This window comes from Vicugna pacos, chromosome 3, assembly GCF_048564905.1.
Source record: "Vicugna pacos chromosome 3, VicPac4, whole genome shotgun sequence".
Classification (NCBI taxonomy): domain Eukaryota; kingdom Metazoa; phylum Chordata; class Mammalia; order Artiodactyla; family Camelidae; genus Vicugna; species Vicugna pacos.
Genome location: NC_132989.1, coordinates 51,299,317 through 51,323,852, shown reverse-complemented (window position 1 = coordinate 51,323,852; position 24,536 = coordinate 51,299,317). Strand labels below are relative to the sequence as shown.

General features: G+C 35.9%; 1 protein-coding gene and 2 long non-coding RNA genes across 16 annotated transcripts in view; 1 reads left to right on the top strand and 2 right to left on the bottom strand.

Annotated features, from left to right (window-relative positions):
- SLCO4C1 (solute carrier organic anion transporter family member 4C1) overlaps nt 1–19,444 on the bottom strand; it is a 294,796-nt gene extending 275,352 nt beyond the window's left edge. For 10 of the 11 annotated variants that reach the window (XM_072958339.1, XM_072958340.1, XM_072958344.1 and 7 more), the window contains exons 1-2: nt 18,480–19,444; nt 15,117–15,380 (exon numbers count right to left, since the gene is read on the bottom strand). In XM_072958339.1, coding sequence (XP_072814440.1) covers nt 15,117–15,380; nt 18,480–18,825 — 610 coding nt within the window. In that variant the 5' untranslated portion in view covers nt 18,826–19,444. The remainder of the gene's footprint in view (nt 1–15,116; nt 15,381–18,479) is intronic. The other variant, XM_006207972.4, reaches the window with a different exon arrangement.
- Nucleotides 1–23,586, top strand: part of LOC140695611 (uncharacterized) — a 50,924-nt gene extending 27,338 nt beyond the window's left edge. The window contains exons 3-5 of one of the 2 annotated variants that reach the window (XR_012071286.1): nt 3,097–3,152; nt 22,165–22,283; nt 23,243–23,586. This is a non-coding gene — a long non-coding RNA (uncharacterized lncRNA). The remainder of the gene's footprint in view (nt 1–3,096; nt 3,153–22,164; nt 22,284–23,242) is intronic. The other variant, XR_012071287.1, reaches the window with a different exon arrangement.
- Nucleotides 21,004–24,536, bottom strand: part of LOC140695612 (uncharacterized) — a 29,509-nt gene continuing 25,976 nt past the window's right edge. For 2 of the 3 annotated variants that reach the window (XR_012071289.1, XR_012071290.1), the window contains exon 8: nt 21,004–21,941. This is a non-coding gene — a long non-coding RNA (uncharacterized lncRNA). The remainder of the gene's footprint in view (nt 21,942–24,536) is intronic. The other variant, XR_012071291.1, reaches the window with a different exon arrangement.

The window sequence follows — 24,536 nt, the reverse complement described above, 5'->3', positions numbered from 1 at the left end:
CTTTTATACTTCAATCTTCATAACTGGATGCCAGGGAAACATAACATCAACAGTTAATACCAAGACAAAGCTTCGACTGGACTTTGAAGAGACACTTCAAATTGCATAAACATATGGACTCTTAAGAATATTCTTTGTAGAAAATGTGAGCTGGATATTGTATATCCAGTGTCACGGGTAATTCTAAATTATTTCAGGAAAAAGAGGTGGACAAAGGCCACTGAGTACTTAAATAATATAAGAATATAAGATAAGAAATTCCTATAAATGTAATGTTCAACTGAAGTCACAAATATCAATGGCACCTTGGGAAAAATAACACAGTAATCTTTCACTGAAATGAAATCTATCCTATTTTACTTACATTGTATTGTTCAGGAGGAAAAAGACTATATAACCACAGTTGGACTTTACAATGCTTCTCAATACTCAAAGCTTTCACATACGTTTCCTAGCCTAATCATCTTTACTTTTATTTTTTAAATAGTTTTTTAATTTTTTTAATGGGGGGGATTAGGTTATTTATATATTTATTTTAAATGGAGTACTAAGGATTGAACCCAGGACCTTGTGCATGCTAAGTACACACTACCTTCTTCCCTACCTAGCCTAATCTTTACATTAACTTTCTGCAATTGTTTTACAAATGAAGAAACTGCAGCCCAAAGTCACACCCTATGCATTGTCAGATTTTGCATAGCCCAATAACCAGATTCCTAGTCTTCTGATCCTCCCATGTATTCTCCATGATCTTTGAGCTATAACATAATGAGCTGAACCCTCATCTAAAGAGTTATAAAGCAAGATGTCCCCGAGTGTAATTTATGGAACCCTAGGCTTCTGAGAATTTCCATGAGCAAAAGGGTGCTTTGGTCAAATCAGTTTGGGAAACACTGTACTCTATTACTGCACCTCTCCTCTTAGATTAATACGCATGCATTTATATGTAACATGATATAGTTTTACACAACATCTATCATATATTCAAGTTACTTTCCTTCTCCATTAATGTTTAACATCTCACAGAACTAGTGTTCCATAAAACACACTTTTGAAAAATACTGGTTTGAAGTATGATAAAGGTGTCAAGTGAAACAAAACAACCCTAGGTAAATAAAAATTTTAAATGTAACCCTATACAGACAGACTTAAATCTTAAAGGGTCAGTATTATCAATGATCACTTAATGATTCCTAGTGCCAAACTTCAGGATTTTGCTCTACATCTTCTTTCTTAATACCCATCTCCTTTGGAATAAACATCCACTGTGATGGATGTGGAAACTGTGAAGAGGACTTCAAATCTCAATTTTGAACTTTCAATATGTCTTATGCACCAGAGCTATATTTCTAATGACAAATTTCTACCTCAAATGTCTAAGACAAAATTCATAATCTTTCTCGGAAAACCAACTTCTCTACTTGATTTTTCCATTATCTGTTCATAACATCCATTTTTCAGTCATCAAGTTTAAAACATAAAAAGCATTCAATAATACATTTCTTGTCTATAATGACGTACCATATGCTTTTCCTACTGCTATCATACTCATTGTTTAGCCCAGCTAAAATTCTACTTCTAGTTAAAAGTCCTCTCCTGAGTTGCCCAAAGGAGATTCTTTCTGCATTTACTAGTGTCTTTCTTCATTCAGTGACTATAAACCTGTATGACTCACTGGGTTCTTGATTACCATGCCTCACTTTTATCTTATCTTCATTTACGTTAACAGCAATAATAATAATAGTGATGTTTACTGACTGCTTATCTTATACAAGGTCCTTCACTGGCACACATTATCTTATCTCATCCTCAGGAAAGTCCCATGCAAGAGATACTATTACTTTCCTCATCTACACATGAGTAAACCATTAGATTAACTTCAAAGAGCCTAAGAACTTTTAACAGATTCATTTCATGGTTAATGGTGACATAAAATAAAATTAATTGGTTACTTAAATAATGAGGGATGTGAATTCAAAACATTTCTATAAGGGCTTCTTACTAGCAAGATAAAAAGACAAAAACTTTTGCATGCACTCTACCAATGAGCAATATCCCCCGTTCCTGAGACAAAAACTTTTGATATAAGATCTAACAATCTCTTCATCTTCTCTAAAATACACACCCCCGACCTAACAGGCCATTGTTACATTAAAAGAGAAGAAAAACAGAATTTAATACCATGAATATAATAGGAATGACCACAAATGTATAAAAAAATTTTTAAACATTAGAAAATTCAATATATAAGCATATATCAAGAAATTTGAAAATCTCTTAAAATAAAAATATTAATTATAAATGACAAATGAAGCTATATTCTGGAATAAATTGAAATGGGAATCAAAAATGAAACTCAAAAATCAACCTACCTGAAATGATTTTTCTGGAGAACAGATATCAAAGCTCAATCAACAACAATCAATCCTTATATGTTATTTAAATTGTTCTAGTATAGAGAAGAAAATAAAGAGTTCCCCAATTTGTTATGAAGTATTAGCACAATTTCACTCCAAAACAGCAGTCATTTGGAAGGAGGAACTTAAAATATTTCTTCAAAGATTCAATTTGGATATGTATATAGATATTTTTACATATGAGTTAAAGTTGCAGCAGGACAGAGACAAAAGAGGTAAGTGAAGAAAATTTAATATTTTTGTATGGATGTGGATTATTTCATGGGTGGTTTTTTTTTTCTTTAACAAAAGCAGAGTTAAGGGGACAAACAGCAGGTGCTACCACCACTAGGCGGTTATTGGAACCCTGCAAGAACGTGGACTTAGGTAGAGGCACAAGGCAGCCTCCACACCTGCTCTGCTGGGGAGCTCACCAGGGAAATATACAGGACAGCCTCCTTCTTCCCAGTGTGCAAACTCCCATTGACTGAACCCAACCAGAAGCCAAAAGGCAAAAATGCATGGCAATGTAGTCCATGGGACTTATGCTACTAAAACAAAAGGACAATTGACAAGCTCTTCAGATCTTCCATCTGTAGCTGGTCAGAAAGCCTGAGCTGACAATCACTTCTTTTTCTATTATCCTGGTCGCGTTTCCCTTACCTCCTGCCCGACCTTCGACTGGTGAGGGATTTTACAGTCTACACTTGTCTTCAGCTGTTCTGTCTCTACCGTGTTGCCGCAGCTCTCCTTTTAGTAAGTACTATAGGGCATGGGGATGATAAGAGACCCCCCAGATGAATTCCCTCAGTCCAAAATACATTCCTTTTTGCTACTGATTAGAAAGAACCCAAGTTCCCCTTGGTAACAAGGATGCATCACTTCTGCCAGTTCAGTGACCATCTTCTCTTCCTGTTGATTACTGAGTATAAAGACTAGGGCAGGAAGCAAAAATTATGTAAGTGAATTTTTAGATACAGTAGCAAGAGGCACCAGTCCACTGCTACTCTCTAGTTTACTACCCTAGGTATTCTGGCTATGGAGAACCCAGCAACACAGAACGGTTTCTGCCTTATCTATCGCATATACCATGTTCTATAGAGAAGGAAGTCTTATTCTGCAACTGATAACGCAACAGACAGTATCCTAGCAAGTCAGCAGCTTCTGGGTGTTGGGGTACCTAGTAAGACGCGCAAGTGAATTTCATGAGCACAAGTTTGTTACCATAATTCTGCTGCAAATGAAGTTTCTTGATCAGAAGTGATACTGTAGGTTATAATCCTGAAAAAAGCATTTTGTAAGTGTCTGTAGGAGCACTGCAGGCAGTGAAAACAAATTCATACCTAGAATACATATTTATTTCAGGAGAACAAACTGCAACCAGGGGACAGAGATTTCGGTTGCCCTGGGGTATACGCTTAGCCCTGGGGAATGTTGTCAAACCAACCAGCAGCTATCAGGACTGGCCCCTGCCGCTGGTAAATCAGGCAATCATTCTGCAATAGAGGTAGTTAGACCAGCCTTGAGGAGCGAAAGGGCATGTTTTTGAACCCATGCTTAGCTTTCTCTTACACTATCTGGCCGATTTTCACGTGGGACAATTCCACAAGTGCCACAGTGGCTGGGGAAAAATACTAATTAACACTCACTGGACAGATCATATTTTCTTCCTGATTGAGAGCGTCTTCCACAAAGGATGCCCAAGTGAGCATTAACAAGTGGCAAAAACAGCTTTATATTCTAGGTCCATGCCCAGAAGCATATTACACATCTCTTTCATTTTGGTTTTTTTTCCAAGCTTCTAACTGGCCAGAACATTATCTGTTAATGTTGTCCATGAATCAGTATAAATCTGTACCTCAGGACTTCTCTTCTATCAAAAGTGAATTTCCACTGACTACTGCCTTTTAGGGACATGCCTGACTGGGGCTATTTTCTGAGGGATGTTCACCTTTGGTGGGTGCCAGGACACCTTGTCCATCCTCTGTAAACCAGGCTACATTTCTAGCTCCTGTGTTAGTCAGTCATAAGGAACTCTGTGAAATCCTTATAAAAAGGACACTTAGGTTTTCATAGTTAAGGCCATGCTAACTTCTGCCTATAATGATAACCCTTCTCCATTTGAAAAGAGGTAAGTACAAGTCAATAAAAACAAGCAGATTAGTAGCGTGAGATGCTTGCCTATACAGTCATGTGTGCCTTTCAAACCCACTTAGCTCTACCATTCCATTTAACAATGAATGGCACTTCACATGTCTAACTTGACGATTTGTTACAGCAGACAACACACACTTCATGATGGGGAGTTCAGGTCACATAATATTCATAATCATGTCTATGTCTAACATACCAGCGTCTGGGAGCAAACCAAGAGTTGCTTTTCAAATGGAGAATAATTCAGGTGGAAAAGCATGGTCTTACTAGAAAAACCTAAGGGTCTTTACTGTGATTTCCCTAAGGAGACTTGCCAGAGGCTCCCTACATTCCTCCTGTCTGCCATAAACACTGCCCATACCTGCTGCAAGATCTTCCAGAAGTCAGAACTCAGAAAGCCTTTGAGCAACGAAGGTCAATTAAAACAGGCTGTGGCATGGATAAAATCAAGGCTATGGCCCTGCTCATTGTTAATGACACTGAATGGATTTAGGAGCCCCGAGCAAATACTTTTAATTGGAAAGTATGTTTCAGAGAAAAGTACCTTAGGGTACAACTCTCCCACTAAGTCTGATAAGCTTAATTAAGTCCAGAGAGAGAGGAGGTTAAGAAAGACAAGATAATGCAAAACTATGAGTGTGGTTATTGGCACATTCACCTGAATCAATTAGGTAAGAAACCACTGTTTGAAACATCTGCACTATCAAATAAACCATTAGCCTCTTCTAAGGGATTATAACTGAATGAGTACTAAAATGACCCTTAGTCCCTTAATTTCTACAGGCAAGAAATAGGTTGATACAACTTCAAAGCATCAAAAGGAAATATTCTCCATCTGCCTGCCTTAATTCTGTAGACAAGGATAATTACAAAAAAAAAAGACCAACAAAGAACAATGAACAAGCCCCCTCCCAAGAAGCAGAAGTAGGGTTTACTCAGGGAACAAGCATGACATCTTCCCAGTGGGATTTCGGGATTCCTCTGAACCAAGTGACTGCTGTGTACTTTCCCCTGTCCAACTGGTAATGGTTATTTTCTTGTGACAAATATACTTCTTCCACATTTGGGTTTTTAAAAGAAGGAAATAGAGAATGCTAACTGGAAATATAGAGAGAGTCAAATGAACTCATAATGTATCACAAAGTTAAATGGAAAACTATAAACTTTTTGAGAAAGAGAAAAGAAAATCTTTGGGATCTAGGACTTGGCAAAGAATTCTTAGACTTGACAACAAAAGGAAAAGAGTGATAAATTGAACTTCACCCAAATTCAAAACATTTGCTCTGTGAAAAACCCTGTCAAGAGGTTGAAAAGGACAGGCTACAGACTAAATAGAAATATTTGCAAACCACCTACCTGAAAAAGATCTAGTACTTATAATACATAAGTAACTTTCAAAACTCACAAATAAAAAATACACAATCCAGTTAGAAAACGGGCAAAAACCCTGAAACAACATTACACGAAGGATAGACAGATGGCAAATGAACACAAGCAAAGACGCTCAACATCATTAGCCATTAGGAAAATATAAATTAAACCATAATCAGACTTCACTACAACCTATCAGAGTGGCTAACATACAAAATAATGACGAACCAGATGCTGGCAAGGCTACAGACAGACTGGATCACTCATACCTTGCTGATGAGAATGTAAAATGTATAGTCACTCTCAAAAATAGTTAACCGTTTCTCAGAACACTAAGTATACAACTATCATATGATTGAACAGTTTTATTCCTGGACATCTACCCCAGAGAAATGAAAACTATGATCACATAAAAGTCTGTACACAAATGTTCATGACTTCATTTTTAATATCCAAAAACTGGATCAACCCAGACGTCCTTCAGTAGGCAAATGGTTAAACAAATTGTGGTAAATACCTACTAATTAGCAACAAGAAGGAACAAGAAATTGATAAACTCAGTCCTGATGAGTCTTCAGAGAATTATTCTGAGAGAAAAAAGTCAGTTCCAAAATGTTCATTACTGCATAATTACCAAAATATAGTAAAATCTTTAAACAGAAAAATGCTATCATGAAGTCATTTATAACGGAAAATTTTTATTATCTGATTTTTTAATCCCCTTGTTTTGCATTTTTTTTGAGGGGGGAGGTAATTAGGTTCATTCATTTATTTATTTTTAGAGGAGGTACTGGGGATTGAACCCAGGACCTTGTGCATGCTAAGCATGCGCTCTGCCACTTGTGCTATACCCTCCCCCCAATAAAGGAAAACTTTTAAAATGTAAATATTTAACTCTGTACGAATGGTTAAAATATAAAATGGAATGCTATGCAAGAATAAGAATCACAGGTTGCAAATTATGCAAAATATTACATTAATTCTATAAGAAACAGGCACAATAAAAATATTAACACAATCCCAAAGTTGTTCTTCCTAAGAAAAGAATAATAATGAATTGGGTTTTTTCTCTTCCCACTTCTTAGTATTATTCAAATTGTCTGCAGTGACAAATAGAACTCTTCTGACCTGACTATAAATCAATAAAAAATGTTAAAAAAAAAAAAAGAACTCTTCTGACCAGAAAAATAAAATGAATTAATAAAAACCACAGCAAAAGAGGGTTGATTAAATAGACTACATATAAAATGAAATAATACAAAAGCATAAGTATTCTGCAGCTTTGTCTTTTTAAATATATAACAATGTCCAATGTATAGTCTAAATTTAAAAAAGCAGATATTCTTAAGTACAAAACCTTCTTTTCTTAAAATGTGCATTTGTATGTGTAAGTGTAAACGTGATGTAAAGATGTATGAATATGTATGAAGGTTAGTGCAGGTACGAATGTGTGTTAATAACTATGCAGTGTAAAAGTGTAATTATGCGTGACTACTAGAGAATACATGTATGATGTGTGTACACATTAAAAAGGCTTAACAATATTGACAGTGTGTTATCTAGGCTGGGTTATCATGAGAAATTTTTATCTCCTTACTTTTTCATTCCTTTTTTTTCCCTTTTAAATACCATTTTTGTTTGTATTTTTCTATCTTCTGATTGTATTCCAAAGGGAAACATCATGTTTAAAATTAGGGGAAAAAATTAATGATATTTTAAAAGAGGAAACTTGGCTATTTAGAAAGCAATATTTTAATATTTTATTTTGAGTGGATCCAATTAGTCTGAACTACACCAATAAATTAATTTTCTTATCTCATAAAGCGGAGACAATCCTGGAAACATATCTAATTAAAATCTTTTCTAATATGTTACTTGGAAAGTATTTAGCCAGACTTTGGGATATGTCAATATCAAGTGGCACCTACAAAAAAATATGTTATCATACTGAAAGTTTTTAGTTGTACGTATCGTCCTGTAACTACCACTGACAATAACTAAACAAACCAAGAAAGGCAGTTTTTTTTTTTACACTAGTATAGCTCTTACTTAATTATCATAAATATCATTGTTACTCATTGCTACTATTTAATGAGCACCTACCTACACCTAGCACTGCCTTGTCACTGTTTGTGTATAATTTCCTATGAGGTAGCAGTTATTATCATCATCATGATTTATAGTTGAAGAAATGTGTGCAGGGTCATACAGCCCTAGCATACAGTGTTCAAGCAAAAATTTAAACTCTTTTGCCTGACCTTAACATCCCTGCTATGCTGCTGCATATTTCCACTCAATGTAATGTGCTAACAGCATTAAAATAAAAGAGAAAAAAGTACATTAAAACACATGGCTAATTTGTGCATTTTTAAGAACAGGGGCTAAGAAAATAGAATTTCCTCATTTCTTTCTCGTCACAAGCCACATTTTTACCAATCTTACAGGAAGCTACAGAAAGCATTGCTTAATCATCAGCTCCCATACATTATATCTAGTTAGACACAACTATGCCTACATTTAACTTGACTGTTCTATCAGAGCATTTCCTTTTATTTCACACATGAAGGTAAATAAGGGTAATCACTACTAACAGCTTATCAAAAAATAATTCTGAAATTTTAGCACCACCTTAGAAGTGCAGTAGGCACGTAGTGAAATCAGTATTTTGGCAAGTAATTAAGACAAAAGTAGAGTATCGAAGCATTTTGTTACTATTTCTGAGTATGCTTCTCATTTTAGCTTCCTTTTTTCCTGTTGCAAATTTTTCAGATCCCAAATCTTACCCATAAAGATCACTCACAGCAAATAATATTTGCCTCTGATAACACAATTCTTCCCAAGTCAGTGGCCAAAAAAAAAAGAAAATGTCCCATTATTCTTAATGGACTATATTCATTTCATAAAGTCAAGTTTATGGAAAATGTGAACAGAGAATCCCAAACTGCTCTTATCTGCCATTACCTACTCACACTACCTTTTATGGAAGGATAAGTCATCAGACTTGTAATATGCCTCCATTGGAGGGATCCATTCATATATTCTGACAACCCAACAAACATTTCTTAAGTACCTACTGACGATCACACGCTGTTCTAGGCGCTGGCCATAAAGAAATTTCTAAATTGAATAAGGGTTTCAAAGTCACATACTTAGACATAAGACAGCATACAGCAAATTTTCCCAAAGCCTGTTCACTGAAACCTAATGTGGGGAAGAAAAGAAAAGTGAGTAGTGGAAGCAGGTAAAAGGGACAAGCAAACCAATGAAGTCCCTTGGTCAGTAAGTTCAGAACTCTACACATCACAAGAGTCACACAATGCATTCATTTTTACAGTGATTCACCACTCTTTCATCTTTTCCCAAACTAACTGAACTACGGGACACATGTCTAACATACTCTAAATACCTACAGAACTGTGCCGTGCAGATTATACTTTGGGAAATGTTGTTCAAGGCCATGGATTTTCAGATTTGTACCTATGTGCAAACTATAGCTGTGGGCAGAACTGAGTTTGTGCTAACATCTCATTGACACATGCTTTCCTTATTTCCATATTTCCTTATTTTTCTCTGTGAGTTTCCTCTATTTCAGAAGTTTGGTCACTTGAATTTCAACAAAACCGGCTGCATTAAGGTATGTAGTATTTCATGATGGTTGTGAAACTCCTATTTTAAATGAAAATATAAAGCAATAATCTTGAAATGAAAGGAACCTTTCTCTTTATGCCCACAGTCGACCTGACAAAATAAATAAACACTAAACTAGAAACATATCTCCCAAAATGGAGTGCTAAAATAATCTGGGTAATTTTTAAAAATTTAAATTCCTGAGTTCTACTCTAGACTTACTAAATCAGGATCTCCATGGGACATGAAATAAGGGTAGCAATCATCCAGGATAATTCAAATTTTCCAGGAACTCTGCAGAAGAGTAAAGTGCCTCTGATATTAAAAATCATGACAGTTTCATCTGCAGTACTGCATATCCCTAAAAGTTAGCTCTAGCTTTTTACTGTGTATATTAAATTTAAAAATCTTTTCAAATAATTAGTTTTATTACACCATTATGTCTTTTAGCCTAAGAAATCACCTTTCTTCTTTATTCATTTCATTACACTAAAATTAAAATGTAAGAAAAATAAAAGTGATTTCCATAAGGAAGAAGCAGTATCAAGAAGGAAGAACACTCAGGGGCCAAGCAAAATTAAAGCATCCTGTACTGAACTGGTGGTTGAAAACTCTAAGATCCTTGGTCCTATGTCTTCTCCAATCTAGGCTAGCATTCCCTATTTAAAAAAAAAATCCTTAATAATAAAAGGCAAAGACAAAACAAAATAAAAATTAAGTCCAACTTTGAGTCCCACTCTAATCATTTTCCTAGTTCAATTCTCTTAAGTAGTTACCCTATGTAACCAAAGTCCTTTGATGCAGGATTCTCCCAGAAGTACCATTTCTAAAACATTAGAAATTTATTGAGGAAGCAAATGGGAAGTGTTGACAGCTACATTTTCTGGAGAGAAAGGGATGGAAAGGAGAAAACAAGGAAAGAATAGAACTTAGGAAAACTTATCCAATAAAGAAAAAGAGCTTTACTAGATTTAGTAATTACTTCTGTACAATTCCCAAGTATTTACTAATGACCCCTGCCCCAAAGTCTCTAAGAGAAGAAAAGATTATTTTGCTTAGCAACCTTAAATTAACAATCTTCCATAGGAAACTAAAAAGTGCTTGGATGAAAACAAAGTTTTATGTGGTAAAGATTTATTTGTTATATTTTTTAAGTATTTAAACGTTAGATTAAAATAAGTTGTGTTATGTCAATGTTATGTTAAAATATATCAAAAGTGAGTGGCAAATATGATTTACTTGAAAATGTTTTATGACATTATTCTATTTTCAGGTTAACATATACCAAAACTAGCCCTTAGAAACATTCTACCTCCCCTAATTTTAATTCTTCCTTTTTGGGGTGTGTGTCTAATAACGAACAAAATAACAAGCAAAACCCCTCTTGGGTAAATGTTATTATCTCCATTCAAAGTTAGATACTCACCTTAACCCTTATGTCTCCATAAAAGCTTCTCTTAAAAAAATGCTTTCCCAAACCTACTTAAATTTTTTTAATAGAACAAAAGAAAATTCAAGCTGTTTCCAACCACACTTGTTTACTTTTTTGCTAACTCTTAACCTCCTTTTGTGTTATCCTCACACCTGTGGAAATTATACATGCTTATCATATTTCATATATTGTATTCTTCTACTTACCAACTATATTATATTACCTTAATCTTCTTTTAAAGAGATTGTCTCATACAAACTGACTTTGGTTTCCCTCCAGTTCAAAAAACAATAGCAACAAAAAAGTACACAGGGGAATACGTTAATTCTCTCAATGTCAGTTTCAAATTAAATTATATGTTGATTTCAATTAATAATACACTTCTTAATGTTATGCTCTTTAGGTCATTTATGTAATATTATCTAAGAAGATTGTACGATTCCTTGCTTCTAATTTATTTACAGGAAGCTTTTAACTCATTTGCTTTCCTTTTCTCACTTAAATCTTCAGTTTTCTTCCACATCAGAGTTGGACAAATAACTGAGATTTTTGGTTACAGGACCCCTTATTTGCAAATGTGGATTGATTCACTTGAGCAGACAAGTTATTATGTTTTTTAAAAAGTACAGACCATTAAAACTGACTATTTGAAATTGGGGAAGAAATGGTTTAAACTCACAAGAATTGAAATTATTCGATTTAGTTAATAAACCTATGAGTAATAATTAAAAATTTTTAAAACATTAAACAAAACATAAAAACTAGTATTAATTTTAATTGTTATTGACTACCTATGAAATCACTATAAAGTTACTTCACCTCGTGTCCTAAGGTTCTACACTATAAAAGAAGGGATTTATAATTTTAACATTTCTTCTGTTTGTAAATGTCTAGGTTCCTGTACATATGTAACGTAATTTCAGTCCTGAGTTTTGTACCCATTACATTGTAAACACCTGGACATACACACAAACATACCACAGTGACATTTCTATTAAGGAAAACTTTCAGGAAAAAAAGAATGTAAAAAATTCAAAACAGCAACCAGGCACTTTCATATATTGGAGAGTAGCTGGTATATCCCTTCCTAAAAGTTAGTGTGACATTATCTACCAAAAATTAGAATGAGGAAGCCCTTCAAACAGGTATTTTCATTTCTAGGAATGAAGAATAAAGAATGACTTGCACATTTAAGTAAACACATAAATGTCCAAAGATACATATTGCAACACTGGATGTACAATACGCAGTTCATACTTAAGCCCAAACCTGAATTCTCAATTTTCATTCCCATTTCTGTTCTACCTAGTCTTCCGCATTCTAGTAAACGGCCACAGTAGGTCAAGCCAAATTGAAGGAGTCATTATTTATTCCTTTTTCACTATCAATCCACTACAAAGTGCCATCTCTTTTTCCTCTAAAATACATTGAAAATCAGTCAGTTCTCTAGACCTCTCCTGCTACCAAATCACCTTTATGGCTCACCTGAACTATAGTAAAAACCTCCTGGGCAATTTCCTCCCGTTTACTCTTGTCCTTCAGAACAAAGAAGCCAAATGACCATTTAAAAACATAAATTAGACCTGTACTTCCCTGTGTAAAACTCTCTCAAGACTACCAATTGCACTTAAAGGCAAATTCAAGTGCCTCATGCTGGGGTCTACCTGCCTCTCAAGTTCATCTCATGCCACATTCTCCCTTGCTTTGATCATACTGGCCAAAACTGACAATTCTGAAAACCTATCGAGCTGTTTCTGGCTCCAAAGCCCGTGATCACTTTTTTTCTCCAGCCTGGAAATCATCTTCCAAGGCTGGCTCCTCATTATCCACTTTTTAATCACAACAGCCTTCCCCTGCCCACATATTTTCCCTTTTGTACACTATTACTTCACACTATTTATTGCCTTTATTCACTCACCTCCATCTTCCATTAACTTGTTCATTTATTTATTTTCTATTTCCTCCCACTAATATATAAAATCCAAATGGCATGAAACTGTGCCACCTCTATTTTCTCAGCACCATGTGTATTCCATATCAGTAAATATCCATCATATGAAAGCAAACAACATAAGGGCAACCTGAGTTTTTGTTTTCATCTGCCACAAACTATTATTTAAATTATGAATCTTAATTTAGAGTAGAAATTTTACAGATCAGCCAATTCCTTTACCTAAAATAATGAAAAATATCAATATGAATTTGGTGAAAACTTGCACAATATACAATAATGTACTAAAAGTGTATAATCTGGCTTCAATAATCTTCTTGGCTTCATCTCTGGCCATACACACATCTTAATTTGTGGCCATTTCCCCTTGGGAAATATAAATTGTTCAGACTGACTGCAGTTCAACACGTGTATTGCAAGAGATGAACCTAACAAGACTGCTGAGGACAGATCAGTCTTTTGTGCTGGAGTAGGTGCTTATGTTTCAGTTTAGAGAGTCAGATCTTTTAACAAAGTTGACAAATGGACTCATTTACAAAACATAAACAGACTCACAGAAACAGAAAACAAACTTATGGTTACAGGGGTAGGGGGCAGGAGTGGGAAGGGATAAATTGGGAGTTCGAAATTTGTAGATACTAACTACTATATATAAAGTAGATAAACAACAAGTTTATATTGTACAGTACAGGGAAATATATTCAATATCTTGTAGTAACCTGTAATTAAAAAGAATATGAAAACAAACATGTACATATATGTATGACCTAACGATTATGCCGCACACCAGAAATTTACAACATTGGAAACTGACTATACTTCAATTTAAAAACAAACAAACAAACAAACAAAAACAACAAGCAGGGCATCTGACCAACTGGAAGAATGAGGGATTAGATTCAATACTAAGATTACTATGTAAATGCTATAAGCACAGTAACATTTTTGCTGTCATAGAATCAGTTTTGAGCTTCTTTGTGACAGACTAAAATTTAGACTATCCCTTATGATTAAAATTTCAAAGGTACTATACTGACACCTCCATATCTTGTTTCTAAAAGTACCCCCAAAGAAAGTATGTAAAGTTGGCCTGATAAAATCTTGTCAAATCTTAGATAATGTAGTAGAATCTAGTAACTGTTCTTTCCGCTGATAACATATTCACCTATTTCATTCATTCCAAACTATACCACATTTTAAAATTATCTTCTTTTGACCCATATGCTTGCATATTCTATTTTTATTTCCAAAATGAAGTCTGCTTACTTACTAAGTACACTCTTAACACCTTACTATTTGTTGTTGTTCTCTAATTGAGAAATAGACCTTGGGAAGTGTTAACATTTTAATATTAATTATTCAATGTTAATACAAATACAACAATCTTAAACTTTTCAAAATAATGTCTACAGTACAGCTGGCCCCAGTTCCCCTTTCTTCTTACTATAAGATTTTACTTCACTTACCTAACCTCTTAAAGCTTCTGATTTTATTTCAGTATTTGCTATTAAAAGTCTCAGGAGGAACAAAAAATGTTAAGATTTACTTTCATTAGCACATTCCTCTGACTCTAATATAATTGTTTTTCCCTTAAAAAGGATTCTTTGGGGAGAAAAAAAAGGAAGAAATATAAATAATCAAACTTCCTTTCTGAGACTTTAAATAATATAATAACCAGAGCAACACTTTAGGTAACTCAGGAAGTTCCGTGTCTCTAAACTAGAGAGTCAAAAGTAAAGCCAGTTTCAGTTCTCAGGAAAAGCTCCACTCCTTTAAGAGTCACCTCTTTTTCTCAAATCAGGAGTCAACTTGTCCACAGTGTAGAGCTGTAAGTACAGCAAATAAAACCACAAAAGGAAGACTAGAGATCTTAGAACCCTAATGAGGTCACAGTACCTGCAAAGCAAAACAGGCCATCGCTTTTTTGAGGAGGATTGTGTGTAATGTGGGGAATGAGTATTACAGGATTAAAAACTTGGAGAACCACTGGAGCAATGGATAATGCACAATCTTATCTGTAATCTCCTACTTCACACAATTCACATCACAACAAAGCAGTGAGCAGTGGAAGAGACTTAAGCCCTTACCCTAATTACCTGTACAAGTGAGAGACAATAGACAGCTAACGGCCTGGTTTCACGCTGCTTCTTAAACTAACACAAACAAAAACACAACAGGGACTTACCTTCAAAAAGGGAACCCAACTGGTATCTTCCACTAAAAAATTTTGGCAATGAAAATACAAGTGCTCCCAATCCTATCATAAAGGATGCAAATGTAAGCCATCTTGGTTTGTGTCCTCTTTCACCGAAGAATGATACAAATAAAGACAACAAACAGAATGAGATATCATAGCTTGATGATATCAAGCCCGTCAGAGAACTCTTCATTTCATAGCGCTTCTCAATAGTGGAAATGCTAATATTTACCAGGCCATTTACTACAATACCTAAAAGAGAGAAGACGAAATTTATGTGCATCATTACAAGTGTACCATGTAGACTATGATTATTAACATACTAAAGCTGGATTGTTCCTTTCTTTTGATATTTCTATAAATGTACCAATTTTAAAAGCCTCAAAGTTTCAAAGCTAAGCAACCCAAACATACTTCTTTACGAATCAGTTCGTTTTAAAATTATACCCTTATGAATTTTCAGATGTTAAATAAAATTGATGCTTATCACATACTGAATGACAGTACACTTCATTTTTTTCTTTAAATGACAAATAAAAAGACTGGTCTTACGAAGCTGGTTTGCTAGAGAGTTTCCAAGTGCCATGTACTCCCATGGATCTCACTTGGAAAAGTACAAAATGTACAGGTGACCTGAGAGGTCAAATTACTCAATTCTTAAACATACTTATAACATGAGATCTCTGACTTAGTCTTAAGAAAGGTGAAACTGAGTTCTGAAACCTCTTTTTTTCTTCTAACACTCTTATAGACATTACAGCTATCATTTAAAAGTTCCTGGGGCAAAAATAAACATGGCCTAAAACTCTTATTTCAACCAGTGGCATTCTAAATCATGTGCACAGTAAAAGAAAAAACTTACATTTCATCTGCTTATTGTAACTATGATAAAGGAATATAAAGTAACCGTGGAAAAGCTGGAAATCCAATTTTGACTGACTTAACAAAAATGTCCTGTTTGGATATAGATGAAATTTACAGAAGTTTAAACGTTACTATAAATTGAAAATAAAGAGCATCTGATCAAAATACAAAGTTTTTAACCAGTTATTCCTCTCTCTTAAGGGGCTACTGTGTATTGTTTTCATTCATTAATTAATAGAAAGAGTATACACAAACCATGATCTCTAAAATTTCTTCACATGTTGCTTTATCAAGACTGTAACTGGAAATATATTTCAAGAAAATTTACACAACAAGTTTTAAAACTCTCAACATGATTTTTACTTTTATGCCAATTTAATAAATCTATAAGCCAATTTATAATTCTTGATGTTTCAAGATAAAATTTCTAAAGTATCTAGGAATGACATATTTATAAGATTTATCTGAGAATTTGAAAATTTCCCATCCAAAAACCAAATTCCCAGCACACTTGCCATATTGATTAAAAGTCAATCATTAAAACTCATTGTCTTGATGGTAAAACTTTTTGAGAAAGGAAATTTGCAACCTCTTGTCGAAAGATGGCATTTTAAGCCTATAATCCTAATGTGAATTATATGCTACACAAGTCCTAGTAACTCTGCTTTTAAAGAAAGAAATTTCATGAAATATTACATGGCATGTCTATTGTAAATGCATGAAGATAGGAGGCACATTGGGAAATTTAGTGCTAAGAGAAATTCTGTTTGTTTTGAGAAATGCTAGGTTAAGTAAACCGACTTGGTAAGTTTGGGGGTTATTTTTCCCCATTAAACACCTATTAATATATCATGGAAATACTCTTCCGTTTTTCCAATGTTTTCAGTCATTCAAACTTAAACTGAAACAAGAATTAATTTATCAGATCACTTTCATCTCAGATTATGCTTCTTAAATTGGAGATTTCTAGCTCCAAGCTAAACTTGACACATTTTTCTAAGAATGTTAATTATAGCTGCTAATAATTTTAAACAACACTTTATATTAAATTGATGTTTATTATATATATAAAATGATGTATTCTGGAATAATACTGAAATTTCAGAATACGTTTTAATATAAAACACAAGACAAGAAATTTTTTACTTGTGTCCAATTTCTTTGAACTTTTCATTTGTTTGTCCTTTGACATCAAGCTGCTTCACAATCACTAATTTTGGGTAACTAAGATCAAGACATTGAAAGACTTTGGTGGAGACTAGAAAGGTGGAAGGGAAGTAACTCAAGCACAAAACTGTTCTGGTAGAAGAAATGCAGTTGACTTGCCATCAACAAATATTTACTCAGTACCTAACCTGTGCAAGGGACAGTGAGTTCCCTTGAGACAGTGGAGCAGGAATAAGAAGAACAGGAAGAAAATATTTAGATTTAGTCTTCTGTTAAATCTTAAAAAAAAGCAATTACCAACCCCTTCCCTCCAAAATACATTTTTTGGATTACATTTCTTTTAATCAGTCCTTGATTGCCTCTTTACAAAGTATTTTTAAACTATGACTCAAGTGACCAAAAAATATCTACATACCATCAAATTCTAACTAACTTTCAGCATGTCCTTCAAGGTGCTCCATTTTAATGCCCCCCCCCCCCTCCAAATTTGTCACCTTAGTGCAATTTCTCATTTCTTTCATTCTCTGCATGCTTGCTTTCTTGGCAGCCATTGTCCCTCTGCTCTACTACTCACTTCTCCAAACCAGGCTTAGACTGCAAACTCCTGAGGGTATAAACCTGGACTTCTTCAGTAACTCACAAAAGAATCTAAAAGAGGTTCTGAACAAAACAGATACAATGTTTGAAATGCCTTACCAGTCAATAACGCCTGAAGCCTTTGCTGATTTACTCACTGGGCTCCACCTGTGCCTCCAATATACTCAAACTATATTCACAAAACATGAATGCTTAGCTCTAATCTATACTATATATTTTCAACAAGTTTCTCCTTTGAGAACTATCCTACCCTCAACTACAAATTTATTAATTCTTCTGTTGCAGAAACAATGTAAAAATCCCTTTAATAAAGGGGTTTAGCAAAATGTACGGTTTTGTAATGTACCGTGGATTCCCTCCGCCGCGCCCCCTGAGCAAACGGTTCCCGAGGGAAGGCTCCAGTAAATTCCATCTTCTTTGCATAAAGTTAATCTGCTAGACTGAGGTAGAACACTAAAGAGAAAAAGCTTGTATGGCAAGTTTTAAATGCTGCGATAAAAGAAAAGCTAAAATGTGGGAGCCTGAACCTAGTTGGTTGACGTCGGTGCGAGCGCTTGCGAGTCTCAAGACCGCGCAAGACCGCGCAAGACCGCGCAAGACCGCGCAAGACCGCCTCAGCGCGTCGACCACAGGCGCCCCTGCCCGCTCCGCCCCGCCGGCTCCCGACGCGCCTCCTCGCGCTCCGCTCGCCCACCGCCCTCGCGAGCCCGCGCTGGACCTTACCTTGCGTAAGGGCCAAGAGGCAGTAGTGAAACAGAAAGCCCTGGGGCGTGTTGCAGCGCTGGAGGCATTGAGGTTGGAAGGTCCCCCACCCGCAGGGCCCCTCCTCAAACTCGGACAGGGACTCTGGCCGGGGCCGCTCCTGGGAGCCAGCGGGAGTTACTGAAGACAGAGGTGGCTCCGGGGACTTCTGGGGCTCCTGAGGCTCCTGTGGCTGCGAATCCTTTCTCCGGGTATTGGTGGACAAGACAGAGACCTCGACGTTAGAGGGCGATGCACACAAACGGCGCGGGGTGTCTGGACTGGAGGCGACGAAAGCCGGGTTCTCGATACCTCTGCAGCCCTTCATGATCCGGATGGGTTCTCCCGACTCCAGAGCGTCGGAGCAGCGATAAACCGGGTCCCGCTCTGGCTCCTCCTCTGAGCAGGTGGCAGCGCCCCCGTGCGGGAAGACTTCCCGCCTGCCTGTCGTCCCTCTTCAGGGGCTCTCGCCGCCGCCGCTGGGACTCTCCTCCTCCAGCTCGCGGCCGCCGGCGGCGCAGAGCGCGGGCGCCTGGCCCCGCAGGCTGTGCAGCCGGCGCTCCGCCGCGCCTCACCTGTCGTCGCCGGGGCCAACCGGAAAGAGCGGCGTGGCCGCGCGGCCCAGCTGCCACGAGGTGATGGGGAGAGGGCCCTCAGACCCACACACTCCTTCCCAGAGCCCAGGGACTGAGAACCAGGGGTTCAGTGGTGATACTAAAGCTCCCCCTGGGTGCTGCCAGGAAAGCTGTAAACACAGTTACATCAGGAGATCGGTTAAAAAAAAAAAAATCCAGCTGTTTTCTTCCTCTGCTACCTATCAAACCAGGCTAGGTCTGGACTCCAAGAATCAAGCAGCCTCAGATACAGTACTTTGGACTGGATTCCACGAGCGTCATCGTAAGACTTCTACCTATCTTCCTCCCTAGAAACGGAAATCCCCCCCCACCCCGTCATCACCACAGCCATGGACATCACAGCATAACCACCTGTTAGCGTCCACTTCCCCAAAACTGAAGGAATAGAAATTAAGGAACTTTAAAACCATTTATGTGTAATATTCTTTTTGGTGTACATTGCATACCTAAAATTAACAACGCTAATAATCGTGTAAATAATTTCTACCTGTGGAATAAATAAGAAAACCCCTTTGAAGAACTCAACATCACTATGCTAATTGTGTTTACAATACATTCATTCATTCATCAAAATATATTTGTTTCCTGGGTGCCAAACACTGTTCTAAGCTCCGGGGGTTCAAGAGAGCACAAAAACTGACCAGTACCCCTACCTTTATGGTGCTTACATTCTAATGGGAGACAGACAATAAATACTAAATACGTATAGTACATCACTACAAATGCTATAGAGAAAAGTAAGCAAGGACAGGCTAGAAAATGTGTGTGCTGGGGGAAAGGGAAGAATTTGATGCAATTTTAACTAGGGTGGTCAGGGGAAGCCTCAGTGAAAAGGTGACCTTTGAGCAAAGACACGAAGGAAGCCTGCTGTGTTGAGGAAATAGAATGGCTGGGGTGGAATGAGCCGGTTAGAGAGAGGTAAGGGTTGAAGTAAGGTAAAGGGGTATGTCTGGGGTAGGGAATAAGTGATTGGGGCCAGACCCTGTAGGCCATTATAAGGACTTTGGTTTTTATGGTGATTAAAATACTAAGATTTGGAGCTGAGGAGTGACATAATCATGATATGATTAGATTTTCAAACGACCCATTCTCTCTCCCCTTCTGAAGATATACTAATGCATCCCAAAGTAATATAGTTTAAATAAAGACATTTTAAAAACTATACATCACAATCTCAGAATATTTATCTTTCCCTAAATGAAATGTTTATTCCTAATAGGGAACATAATAAAAACCACACATATTTTCTTTTCACTATGTAATCAGGGCTACATAGACAAAGCTGTTACGCTTCGTAAGACTGCAGATTGTTAGGGAACCCACTTCCTCAAATCTAATTATTGGTTATAAAACATCTCAAACAATATGTCTAGGCTACCTTTTGCAAAGTTAATACAGGTTTCAGATGTTACTGGATATTCTATTGCTATATGATATCATTTTCAATACACTAGTACTATTATTCATTTATAAGGGCCCTTTCATCGAAAGTTAGAATACTTCACTAAATATGAATTAATCATGCTGTCAGGTTCTAGAGAGAGTTTTCAAGTCTTCCTATCCTCATTTAACACCTGGCTGATCGCCTGCCCAAGAAGCTACTTCTAGATTCAGTGCTAATACCTCTCAAATAGCAATGATTGGTAGCATATTACGGTCATATCCAAGTGTAGCCTTAAACCCAGAAAAAAGAATACAGTGATGGAAAGGTTTTACCTCTCATCCTGAAACAAGGTGTTTCTATTTATTTCAACTGTAGACAGTAGGCTCATTTAAAGTGGCCTAGAGGACTTTTTTTCAAACACTATTCCTTGTTAATGAAATAAATTAGAATTCAGAAGAAAGAAAATACACAGTGCATGACACATAAGTACCATTTTGTGAAAATTTTGTTTCGTTTATATCTGCCTAATTTACTGAGTTGAAGGATTGAGATATAAAATAGTTATCTTACTTTGAACAGACATATATCCTGTTCTTTATTCCTTCACAGTCAAAAAGGTCTAGACTGGCCTAGAACTTAGGGAAAGAGTAGAATTAGGAACTAACATGCATAAAATGTGTGTTGTATATCTCATTATTAATCTTTACAAGAGCAGTATCTATTATTATCTACATTTTACATATTAAAGAAATTACATTCCACACAAGATTAGATACTCTTCCAAAGTCACATAGCTAGTAAATGGCCAACCACTTATTAAGGATTTGAACTTAGTTCTCTCACGTAGATATCTTCCTTGGAGATAATCTTCCTTGGACTTTGCATTTTCTCTCTTTTAATTGCTACAGCCTGTCTCTGGGGTTAGAATTATTGCATAGCAATTCTGAGAAATCAAGACTCATATTTACCTCATGCTTATGAGATTTAGAAGACTGATTCTGCTCTGAATTCCTCAGATTTTGAAGATATTCAAATTAGACTTGGTTTGTAATCCTCCGAGGCTTTCTATTGAAAAAACTTTCAACAAAAAGTGGTGTTTAAAGGTGTAAATAGAAATGAGCACCATTTTATCTATGAAATACGAATTCAACCAATCAGCAAAGTTTGATGAGATGTACATACAGTCATGGCTGAAGACTATTTTGCAGCTTTGAATGAACAAATTCAAACTTTATTATCAAAATCAAAGTAGCATGATTGTCATGCCCTTAAATACATACTGTTTAAGGAGAAATCTCCACTCTTGCAGTGTTAGAGTAGAACTTTGTTGAAAGATTCGCAAACGTGCTGTTGCTTCATCTTAAATACTTGCTCTTCCTGAAAGTGTTATCAACACCGCTTTCCTGTTTGCTTACATACTTTATGCTGCAATGATAGAAGGGAGGAGGTTCAGGTTTGCAACAAAGACAAAAAACAAAACAATTTCATAAGTCTTGTCTCGGATAATTCTGTGGAAAAACTGTCATTTTAAAATCCTGGTCAAACTAGGGTGAATCTAGTGAGCATAGTCAGAATACCACCTTAAATTTCAGAGGGTAATTAATAAATCCCTATTCTTTCAGCAAATTTTATTTCCTATATTTTAAAGGGTGTAGAAGGTTAAAGTAAAACTCCACCAGTATACATAGGAGCAGATGTCCTTGTCTATGGCTGTCACTTTCTGGGCTGTGAAGGAAGTCTTCCCTATCAGGAACTGGATCAACCAAGGTAAGGTGGCTTAATAACAGAAGGTTTTAGAATTATCCCACTAACTCCCCTTGCTCTGATTCCACACTTGAAACCAAACTAATGATTATATTTTTGCCTTCCACGTAGATATGCCTATTGGATGAAAATGTATTTATATGCCTATCTTGAGTACTTTATCATATTCCTTTCTGTTTGGTCTTAATACTTTATTAGTTTCCTTCCAGTTTCAGATTGGATGTGAAACCTTTAGCAGTATAACACAGACTCATAGAATATTAAGTTGAAAGTTTCTGAATAGAAAGATGGTCAGATGCAAATATTGCTGAGGTAATTTAAAATCCCAGCATTAAAGATCTATTAACACCACTAGTCTTATATTAACTAAATAAAAACATAAAAGCAATGAAGTGAATCTAAGTGATCTTTCTAGTATTCTTCCTTTATCTTGTCCATTTTAAATGCTCTACAAAATGTACATTGAAAAATAACAAATTATATCTAAGAAAAAAATTTAATGCTGACCTAGATTTTTAATACTACTTTAAATTGCAGTTTCATAGAAAAATATATTTATATTGAGAAGAAATGTAGCTGTATTTTTCTTTTAGTAATACTAATCATAAATCAAGAGAGACATCCATAAATATGACTGATTATAATTTTAAAAAACTGTAAACATTTAATACAATAATCCCATAAGAAAGCTAACTTAGTAGAAATAGAAAAATAAACTACCAGTGTAAAATACATTATATAGTATCAAGTTAAGTTTTTCACTGTTACATGATTATTACTATAATTACTCAAAACACCGTAAACTCTATAAAAGCTACTTACAATACAAATCTCACATTAGATCTAGTGAAGAAAGTATAATTGGATTTATATATCAATAAATGCCTTAAGTTAGGAGAAATTATCCTACTGTAAGTTAGTAATTAGGATTATTTCTAAAACATATTTCTGTTCTACTCAAGATCTGATTTTGATGCCTGGAAACAGTCTTCAGCATGCTATGATTCTGTAGGATATACCTCATCACATTGTCGTCGTCATGACAAAGTGCTATCCTTACTGAATAGAGGAACAGCCATACTGCCACTATTGATGGTCCCATCACACCCACAATTTAACCACTATCTGTTGCTTAACAAAGGAAAGAAGATCATGAAGGCTGTTAAAATTTAGATTTATGAAACTATGAGACACCAAGATATCATTTGTTCCAGAAGCCTCCTTCTAGCAAGATTACTGTCAAATACACCCCAAACTCAATGACATCAGAAGTAGAAAACAGGCAAATAACAGATAAATTGATAGTGACGAGTGAGGAATTTTCATATATTCTTTTAGAGTAATTTTTTCACAATTTACTGGGAGTCGGGAGGAGTCTACTGTGAAGTTGAGTGAGCTAGCAGGTTACTATTAATTAGCAAAATTATTTACTTGTAAATACAAGAGCTTTAATGAACAGAGTTCAAGGCAGTAGACATAGATAAAACAAAACAAAAACAAAAACAAAAAACCTCTTACATTTCTACTTTACAACTTGTGAAAACTCTCAGAGCTTGCTCCTATAGGACAAGGACAAAGATTTCATGCTTTACAAAAGAGATATGAAAATAGAGAATTGCTTAAATGAGTATCAGAAAATTCACAATGTCAGCTGTCTCCTCTGACTGAAGAGGAGGGACAAGGATCTCCATACCCCAGCTTAACAGGGGAGATGAAACTTTGCTGGACTAGAAAAAGAAAATAGTACTGAAGGACTGTAAGAAGTAAAAACTTATGAGACAGTGGTAAAACAAAGACAATTTTTGTAAATGTAAAAAAATATATATATAAAAAACTGGCATTAAAAGAACAGCCAATGAAGGGGCTTTCACTTCCAACCAGGATGAAATAACAGAGGCTGGATTTAACCTCGATTTGAAACACGCAAAAGAAAAAAAAACATATAAAGGAAAAAAGATTTTTCAAGACACTGGATATCAGGTGATGAAGGACAGTCATCTCTAAGAGATGGGAAACAAACAAGGTGAAGAGTTTACTGCCTTGAGAGAGTTTTCAAGTGATGGTGTGGATAGAATGGTGCAGGATGTGAGATCCATAGAAAACCTAGCAGACTCTGAGTGGAGGAGACGAAGCTGAAAGTACAAGATGGCTAGAATGTGCAGGACAGAGCACTGGGCAGGAGAAAGCTGGACAGAGTTGATGTGCAGAGGATCCCCTCTTGTATTCAGCAGAATACAGATAGCACATGTGTATGAA